Source organism: Oryzias melastigma, linkage group LG9, assembly GCF_002922805.2.
Source record: "Oryzias melastigma strain HK-1 linkage group LG9, ASM292280v2, whole genome shotgun sequence".
NCBI lineage: Eukaryota > Metazoa > Chordata > Actinopteri > Beloniformes > Adrianichthyidae > Oryzias > Oryzias melastigma.
This window is the reverse complement of record NC_050520.1, coordinates 6,328,826-6,338,329: the sequence shown is the minus strand read 5'-3', so window position 1 is coordinate 6,338,329 and position 9,504 is coordinate 6,328,826. Positions and strand designations below refer to the sequence as shown.

The 9,504-nt window shown below is 39.0% G+C and overlaps 1 protein-coding gene across 3 annotated transcripts in view; it reads right to left on the bottom strand.

The window, feature by feature from the left end:
• slc20a2 (solute carrier family 20 member 2) overlaps positions 1-9,504 on the bottom strand; it is a 46,331-nt gene continuing 36,827 nt past the window's right edge. For 2 of the 3 annotated variants that reach the window (XM_024274833.2, XM_024274831.2), the window contains exons 10-11: positions 7,883-7,967; positions 1-872 (exon numbers count right to left, since the gene is read on the bottom strand). In XM_024274833.2, the coding sequence (XP_024130601.1) occupies positions 708-872; positions 7,883-7,967 (250 nt within the window). In that variant the 3' untranslated portion in view covers positions 1-707. Of the gene's footprint in view, positions 873-5,697; positions 5,783-7,882; positions 7,968-9,504 lie in introns of all 3 variants that reach the window. The other variant, XM_024274832.2, reaches the window with a different exon arrangement.

Sequence of the window (9,504 nt, the reverse complement as noted above, 5' to 3'; positions counted from 1 at the left end):
TCCTGCTCCCACAATGCAACATAAAAAGTAACTTCACCCCCCCTCCCCCTCCTTACAGTCTATGTACAATACAAATTACAATATAATACATCATTAAAAATATATGATCCGTCTCTAGAAACAGAGGAGCGCCCCACAGAAAATCAACTCTTTAGTATGTTAGGTTTCTATGGTGTAAAAAACAAAAACGGAGCGACGTTTTCATGAGGCGTCCATCGCGCTCGCCTGCTGCTCATCAGTGTGAGATGGATGGGGTCGAACGCCACACGCCATTAGTGTTAAAGCAAGAAAACTCACACCCCAAGCATGAAAACCGTATGTACAAGTTTACTTGTTTTTGGAATCGCCGCTACGCTACTAAACTCTGCAGGATGAGTTTTCCAAGTTTTCGATTTAATTTGAGCTTTGAGACTTTTTGTTCTTTATTTTTAATTGAGGCTGCAGCAGAAGGTTCCCGTTTGTTATTTTTACAGCAGATTGAACGATGTGTTTGAAACTCTTCTCAAAACGAGAATAAATTAATAAAAACCAAATAAAAACAAAATCTGAACTCGAGTCAGGAGAACCTGCAGATGATGCATCCAGACAGGATGTGAACCCACACACACATTCAGAGCAGAACCACTTGTAAACATCTCCCTCCTCTTCACTCTTTCACAAATCTTCCTTTTCTCATCTTCCGCCCCTCTGACTCCGCCCCCAGCCCCTCAGACGTAGGGCAGGATGCCGTAGACGAACAGGGCCATGATGGCGGCGCTGAACAGGCCGGCCACGGGGACGGTGACGAACCACGCCAGGAAGATGTTCCTGAAGAGGTGCCAGTCCACCGCCTTCTTGGAGCGGATCCAGCCCACGGCCACGACCGAGCCCACCTGCAGGCGGGGGCCGGACAGAGAGGGACAATCAGCAGCAGAACAGAACGTCACGTTCAGAGAGGTAAGACCAGCGGAGAGCTGCAGGCTGCCCACGCTTTTCCTCTGAAAACATCTCCATGCCCAGTTTCTTAATAATTTGGTGAAATTCTGATGCGAGCCGAGATTCGTCTTAATGAGCTCCGGGAGAACGTTTTAAGGGAAAAGTCTGAGCAGGCGTCAACTCTCAACACCATCAATCACACTCAAACAGCTTTTGGTTAATACTGATTTCATAAAGATCTTTTGCCTCAGTCACATGTACCCGCGGGTGGGTGGAGAGTTTTAGGATTCTCTGGATCGTAGAGTCATAGAGACAAGCAGATGCATTTAACTGGGAATGCAGGTGAGTCTTGCCGTTACCTTAAGGCTCATGTGGCCATCTTAATGCTACGCTCACATCGTGCACGTGTGGAACGTCAAACGGTGCAAATCTCACAAATCTTTCATTTATTCTGATAAATGAAAGACCTGGAGTCATGTAATTTCAGCCAGAGAACCCAAGATGATTCATTTCTCCTTCATGATTCAATTTCAAACATTAGGTATTTCCGTAAATTAAAAAGATGCTACCCAAATGTCACATCCGAGTCCCTGATTGGTCAAAGTTAAACTGGTTTAAAGTCTCACTCCAACTATAATTTTTAATCCATCGTAAAAATCGTTTTAAATTATCTTTTAATTATAATGGAGTTTTAACCATAATCCAAAATCCTTTGCTGTTTTTAAGACCTATTTTATGCAAGGTGGCAGTAGTTCATTAAAAATCCAGTTCTGGTTTGTGGGCGGGAACAACCCGCCCCCTCCCCGTCGTTTGCGTGAGGTTATAACCTCAAGCTAACATTAGTGGGACTAAAATAACAACACGCAACATTGGATCAGCCCAGTCGTACAGTTATGAACCAGAATCGCAGTTTGCTACAGCACAAGTGTTGAACGCTCTTCATGTCTTCCAAACCTTAGCATGAGCGGGCCACGGTGCCCGGAGAGGGGGAGGAGACTTTGTCACGCCCATTTCAATAGCTCCATCATTAGTCTGAGCATTTTCTAGCATCCAGTTTTCTGATCCAGTGCGATTTTAAATAAAAAAATACTCAGAAACGCAGTTTTAATCGTAAATAATTATATGAAAACGGTCACAGTGGTGCAGCACAAGCAGTTTGTTTGTTGGTGCAAGAGTTAATACTCTCCAAGTGTAAATGACCTCTAGAGTCAGCCCATCATTATTTTATTTTGTAATTCTCCCTCTTTTTTTGTATAATGTGGTTTTGGCTTTTATTTTGAAGTGATGAAAAGACGCGCTAACCGGAAGTCGCAAGTGAAGCTAACGTGAAGGCTGCATGTGCTTCGTTTCTGCTTAAAAGGATTTGAAAACTAAGTTAAAGGTTCAAACAAATGAAAGTGTACCATATCCCATAGCACCTGGTTGATGAGGGAACAAGGTTTGTCACATTTTTATGTTTTTGGCGATTTTTAGTTGTGTTTTCATATAGTTGTACGTTGTCAGCACATTTTATTTTGCCCAGTAGGTGGCACTGTAATTCCAAACTAATGTTTAGATATGGTTGAAATGAACGCTAATGTTAAGATTTATTTGTTTTTACAGAAAGGAAAAGAATAATATTTTCAAATAAGTTTGTTAAAATACAGTTACATTGCTTGATTTGTATTAGAGGTTAAAATTCTCAAAGTAATAAATGAGTGGTGAAGAGTTTTAAGGTTATAAGGTAATTCATAAAACAAAAGGGTTGAAATGGTGAACAACTGTAAGAGATATTAAATGTATTTGTATGTTTTTTTGTTGTAGCTCTTACGGTGTGTTCACACACACAAGGATAATAAAAAAAAGGATTGTGAACCATCAGTTTGAGAGACCATCTTTTCGACCGGGGACGCTACACCAAGCTTTGTTGAGATGTTTTATCAGTGGTTTTATTTATTGTCTAAATGCTTGAAAAAACAAAATTATTTCAACTTTTACCAATGTGAGATACAGCACTTTTAAATACCAGTCCCCAATTTGGGGGATTTGGTAAAGTCTTATAAACTTTTAAGTTTTTTCTTCAAGTCTGCAATTGTTTTTTAGTCTTAAGTTTACAATACTTGGTAATTTTATGTCATTGTTTTTTTTTTTTTGGTTTTATACTTGTATTCGTTGTTTATTATTTATATTTCCTTTTATCTGTTGTGTCTCTTATGGCAAATGGACCATCAGTCTATAATAAAGCCTCTACTGTAAATATACGTCCTTCATTCGGAGAAAAACACGTTAAAACACAAAAAAGACAATTCTCGCTGAAGTGGGTCTTTAACATTTGCCTTTTGTTATACATAGACCCAAAAAAAACTGACTTAAAAAAAATGACCTACAATTTTAGCTAAAATACAAAATTAGCTAAACTAGCTACACTTGGATAAAGAGTTTTACATACAGAAGCTCAAAACTGGCAGATTTGTGCCTTTACATGGTTTTTGCATTGAAAGCAGTCAATTGAACGCGTTTCCGAGCCCACTGTGAACATAAAATAAGATTCGTCATAAAAATGGAACGTACCATTGTTGTGCGAGCAGCAAGTATATTGTGAAGTAAACGTCTGATGTTCAGGTGATGCTTTCATACGGTGTCCTTACGCCACTCTAGTCATTAGTAAGAAGATGCGAGGACGGCTCCTTACTGACTGTACAAAAAATGCAGAATGTACAGAGTGATGGGCAATATACAAACTACGCTCTGATTATCCTTTATCTAATAGGTTGCACGGAAAGAGACAATTATCACATGAACGGCATTAACGGGCTTTCTTGAGCGCTGCATAGGTTTCAGGACACGTACGTCTAACCTTCTTCCTCCTTACTTTTCCGTGTTTGTTTGTCGATCGTAGCATCTCCGTAGTAAAATGTGCATTAATATTTCTGCTCTCACAGAGTGGTGGTAAAATTTCATGGTTTGCCTATTTCACTTCTACATTTAAAATATCCACCTTTGAGGGCAGTTGTGACTAAGGCATTAAAAGTCTGACAGCAGAATAAAATAAAACTTACCTCCAAACATGAAAAACTAGTTTTGACCCTGCTATCATCAGACTGTCACTTATGCCCCAATTAGAGCAGAAAATCATTAGCATGGAAGCAGACTTCAATTTTCTGCGGGTACAGTGGTGGGTTCAGCTCTGCTCTTCAAGCTGCAGAAACTCCAGAGGTCTGGCATGTTCTTCCACATTTATGTTTGTAGAGGGAAAGCCTGACTGGAGACATAAAAAACCCACCAAAGGGGCGACTGTTGTGAAGCTTAGCTGGACGCTTCAAAGAAAAGCCTCCAGACATTCCTGCATAATGAGCTTTATGAAGCAGGCTTTTTTTTTTAGTTACTGGAAAGTTGTTTACAGGAATTTGTAGAATCTAAATCATGCCGTGACCTCAGTTTCTGTCCTGCCTGCAGGGCGGACAAAACCTCAACACTGTGCGCCGTCAAATTACAGTGACTCACACACAAAGGCTGGGCCTCAATTTGAACAATCCTGAGTTGATTTACCTAAAATACTGAAAACCAAATTGATGCCCATCGCCATTCTCAAACACACAGTCGCCTCAGAGACGTTTATGATGTTTTTGGCCACTTTTTAAGAAAAAATAAACTGAATTATGTTGAATCTGATCACTTTGATCACTTAATATCTAAAAGTGTTTGACCAAAAACATCTGAACATCTCATGGCAACATCTTTTTCTTCATTTTTTTAAATCACCACCACACTTTATACCTCTAACCATCAGTAGGATTTTAGCATTTAGCAGGTGATTGTCTGAGGTTTTAGGGAGGATGAGTGTCTGTGTTGGATGTAAACGATGGATGGAGGATGATGTTTAGATAAAACTGATCAGGAGTTATCACCAGTTTTGAATCTTGTGCAGTTTTCCACCAACAAACCTGATTTTTCCACCTTGTTTAGATCAGGGATGGGCAGCTCAAGGCCTCGAGGCCCGCAGTGCCTGCACGATTTCCAGGTATCTAAGCCCTCCTTTTGACCGGTTACCTGGTTCAGGTGTGTCCAGCCAATTAGAACATACCTGAACAGAGTATGTGGGACAACATGCAGGAATGCGGCCCTCGAGGCCTGGAGTTACCTATCCCTGGTTTAGAAAATAAAGTTTGTTATTTCTTAGATATTTAACAGCCAGAATGTAAATAGATTTTAACAGTTTATACATCTTATTTTATTTTTTAACAATTAAAATAAGAAGTTTACAAAGTTGGAAGCAGGTATTTTATTAATCCTAACAAATTAAAGTGTCAACAGTTTCCAAAACACAAGTTTTTGGTAAATTTTCAAAATAAAGCAGTACAGAATATTTTAGCCACAGTTTGCACTTGCTTTAATAACAAGTAAAATATAAAAGTAAATTAAAAGGCTTTACAGAAAAATTCACTCACAATTTCCTGCTTTTAACAATTTAAAACTAATTAAATGACATTAAATTGCTTTCAATTTGGTAGAAACACCTAAAATAATACAATGTTTGTTTACAAAGAAACTGATTATTTTAACACATGGTAATTAATTAAAAAGTTAAAAAAGGATTTTAACTTGCATAATAAAAAGAAAATCAACTAATAATCAAATTAAAAATAAAATGTGTGCACCTTTGAGGAAAACTGCAGAAGAAGTCAAAACTTCAACTTCAGGAGTTGTGATTGACTTCTATGATTGACAGCTAGAGGTGAAGCAATTAGGAAGAGCGCCAAAGAAAACTCTCCGGCAAATCTTCGCTACCAATGACTTGAATACCTTGCAGTGGGTGGAGCTTACTGGGATGCCCACATTTGATGCAACAAGGACTGTTAGCGCACTCATAACTTCAATGCAAAATCCACTGTGAGGACAGATGAGTGGAGACAGAAAGATGGAGAGGTGAGAAAAGGGGAAAACAAGTGCGACAGGTGGGACTGGGGGAGGAGGAGGAGGCTGCTGATGCTGCTGCTGGTGGTGGTGGAAGGGGGAGTCGGCTTACAGCTAAATATGGGAGGGTGGAGGGCCCACACACCAAACCATGCCAGTGCTGTGAGGGCAAAAAGGAAGAGAGTCGGTGGAAATGAAACACAGGAGGAGACGTCCAGGTGGCGGTTAGGGAAGGGGGCGGGGAAAGACTCGGACGGATCCGCTTCGGCTTCCAGCTCCTGTAAAGAACAGGGAAGAGGGGCTGCACACTGCTGCCCGGGGACGGGGGGCTCATGTTTAAAACTGGCCTTTCTGTTCACTTTGAATCAATGGAGCCTCAATAGATTTTATTCTTTTAACAAACATTGACTAAAAAATAATATTTTGCCACAATAACATGAATAAAAATAAATAAATGAGAATAAAATAAATCTACAAGAGTAAAGTCAATATTTTATGAGAATAAAATTATACTTTCATAAATTGAGAATTTACAACATTAAACTCATAAATATATGGGGAAAACGGCTGTTGAATAAGAAATAAAAAAAAGGACCAATATTGTAATGCGCATTATAGGTGGTTAGTTTAGCATGATTTTACAAATACAGATGAATAGGTTTAGGATGTGGATGGAGACTTACACCACAGACTTTATTTTTTTTAAAATTTACAATTTTTTTCTTATAATTTAAGACTATATTCTCGTACTTTGACTTTTTTCCTCATTTTTCTTTTCTGGTGAACCCAATACTCCGTTGTAGAATCATATTAGATAAGAGCTTCTATTTCTGCTCTGATACACTTTAACAACCAGAAACCATCAAACTGAATAATCGGGGATTAGATGGAATGATTGGTTTAAATAAACACGTTAAAAAAAAAAAAAAAAAACACAACTTAAAAAAAAGCAATAACCAGTGATAGGTGAAATCAGTTTTCAACTGTATTTTTTACAATAAATATATGGTTTAAGGCTGTAAATCTCACTGCACAGTTTGTACTTTTCTAAGTCAAACATTAACATTTTTAAACTTTTTTGTTCCAACTCAAACCTTTGTAAAAAAAATAAAAAAAATTAAAAATTGGAGTCCAGTATTTTAGAATGCAACCAAAATTCTCCTAGTGATTAAATATTCATTAAAGTGCAGCAAACTGAATGCATTTTGTATACATAAGAGATTGGTTGACAAGATCAGCAGCCAATCAGAATGCAGAACAAAATCCACCGTTTAAAAAAAGAAAAATAAACATGTAAACTTGCGCTATAAAAAAATCCAATCCTAAACAGCGAGACAGCAAAAAATATTACCTAAGTTAGTACGAGTGCTGCTACAGAAAACAAAAACGTTCTCAGGAGTAACAGAGCCCCTGTTGATAATTACACAACAGCTTTAACAAAAACTCCAAAAGATATTGTGTTCATTTCTTTTCATTTTTCCTCTAAGAAATCTTTAAAGCTTCTGCTTAAAGGCGCAGAAATGAGAATTTATAAATGTTGGAATTGTTCTTGAATATTACTGTTTTTTTATACTCAGTATTTATTGTCTGGACCTAAACTCCCTTGAAGAGGAGATGGAACTTTTTCGGGTTAAATAAAGGTTAATATTAAATAATAATAATAATAATAATAATAAAAACAGTAAAGCTCATGTAATTCTATTAATGTCAAACTATGGTTAGAAATGACAAAAACAGCAAATGTAAAAATCTAATTGTTGCTTTTCTGCATCAACAATTAGTCTGTTCCAAATTTTGGAGAATTTTTATTTAGCTTAAAGAACTGAGAATAAGAACTGAAAAAAGGCTTGTTACTTTTTCTTTAGCAACATTAGATTTGTAAGGTTGCATCAGAACAATAAAACACTGTCAGAGGCTCAATCAGTGACGGTTTGCTGCTAAATTTAAGCCGAATGAAGGCCAGGTTGTGTGTGAACAGAGAGCTGGAACCCCGGGGGAGCAGTGTGAGCTCCCTGTCCCCTGGGGGGGCCTGCAGGTGAGTTGAAAGGGCAGCTGGAGGAGCACTCAGTCATACCTTGCAGTGTGTGGTGCTGACAGGGATTCCGATATTGGAAGCAAGCACCACTGTGAGGGCAGAAGCCAGCTCAATAGTGAATCCACTGTGGAAAGGAGGGGGGAGGGACAGGAGGGGGTGGGGGCAAAGAGACAAATCTTCATTTTCATGTCACCAACTGTGATGGCACGGCCCCGCCAGCATCAGAAAACCGATTACATCACAGGAAAAAACAGTTCACTGAGCTCAGCTTTCCCGCCTTAAATCCTCACAGGTGACTCTGCGGTGCCACCGGTTCACTAGAACCCAGGTTCTGTTTGTAGAACAGACTTCAGACCACTGCAAGAGAAAAGTCATGAACACTCGGAGCAGCACAAAACGCCATTTGACATTTGTTAGTGATGGGAAACAGAAGTGACCCAGTAAGAAGCAGCTTTTTGGAAACAGAAGCTTTTTTGCAAGTTTTATGAGTCTAAGAAAAAGTGCATCCCAAAGCATTGGAAGGAAAAGTGTTGCATAAACCAGTCTCTGTTAAAATGTAAAATACATATATGTTAGTTGGCTGGGGGGGGCTGTTTGAACAAGCAGCCTAAAGACCCACTCCGATTAAAATATATCTTAATTTTGTGGCATTTTTCTGATTTGGAGGACAGGGGGCGGAGCTAGATCATTTTAAAAGGGGAGCCTGGAGGGCGAGCATGTAAACAGAGAGCTCTCAGCAACAGTGAGGGGAAGGGGGGGGGTTGTTCTGTTGCACCCACAACTCACAGGTAAATTTCTAATAAATTCCTGCTGCTCTACAGAAACTATGTCTTGGAAAATGACAGGTTGCTTAATTTTGGCTAGAAGCGGCTTCATCATAACTAAAAGACGACTGGGAACACTATATAAAAATAGATCAAAATATGATCGGAGTGGGTCTTAAAATCAAAGAAAATCTTCCTTTAAGTCTGGAGAAACTTTGCATTCTTCTACCTTGAGCTACAACGACTAGAGTCATCTGCAGCTACTCATTTCTGTATTTGCAGAGCTTAAAAGTGAAAAATCTTATTTTTCTAGACTTATGGGATCACAGAGGCAGTTTAAATGCATGCCTGGACCCATGCAGAACACGCATGTACACTGTGTTCCGTTCGGGCCACAAACACAGCTCTTTGTCAGATTGATGCAGGAGAAAGAGACAGTGGAGGATGGAGAGCCTTTAGAACAGTGAGGCAGGGCAAATTTGTCTTTTAGATTCTGGCAACGGAAAACAGTTCAGGATGGAAGGAGGGAGATTAAGAAGAAAGGGGGCACACAAAGAGGGTGAGGACTTAAAAAAAATAAATAAAGAAGGAGAAAATAATGAGTTGGAGAAAGCGTGAGAAGAACAGAAAGACCTTGAGGAAGGAAGAGCGTTGGAGTTTAAAAAAAAAAAAAGTGAGGACAGAAGAGTGAAAGTGAAGATTTTTAACTAAGAAAAAGATTTAAAAGCCAAAATAAGGAGAATAAAAAAGAAGTAGACAGGCTGGCGTCCCTCCCTGTGGTTAGAAAAGACAAGTCAGAGTTCCCACTGCGGTTGCCCCTCCTTCATCACTGCTGCTCTATGTCTGTTCATCCAGAATGCCAAACAACTTCCTGTAACCCTGTGTGACGTTCCTGCC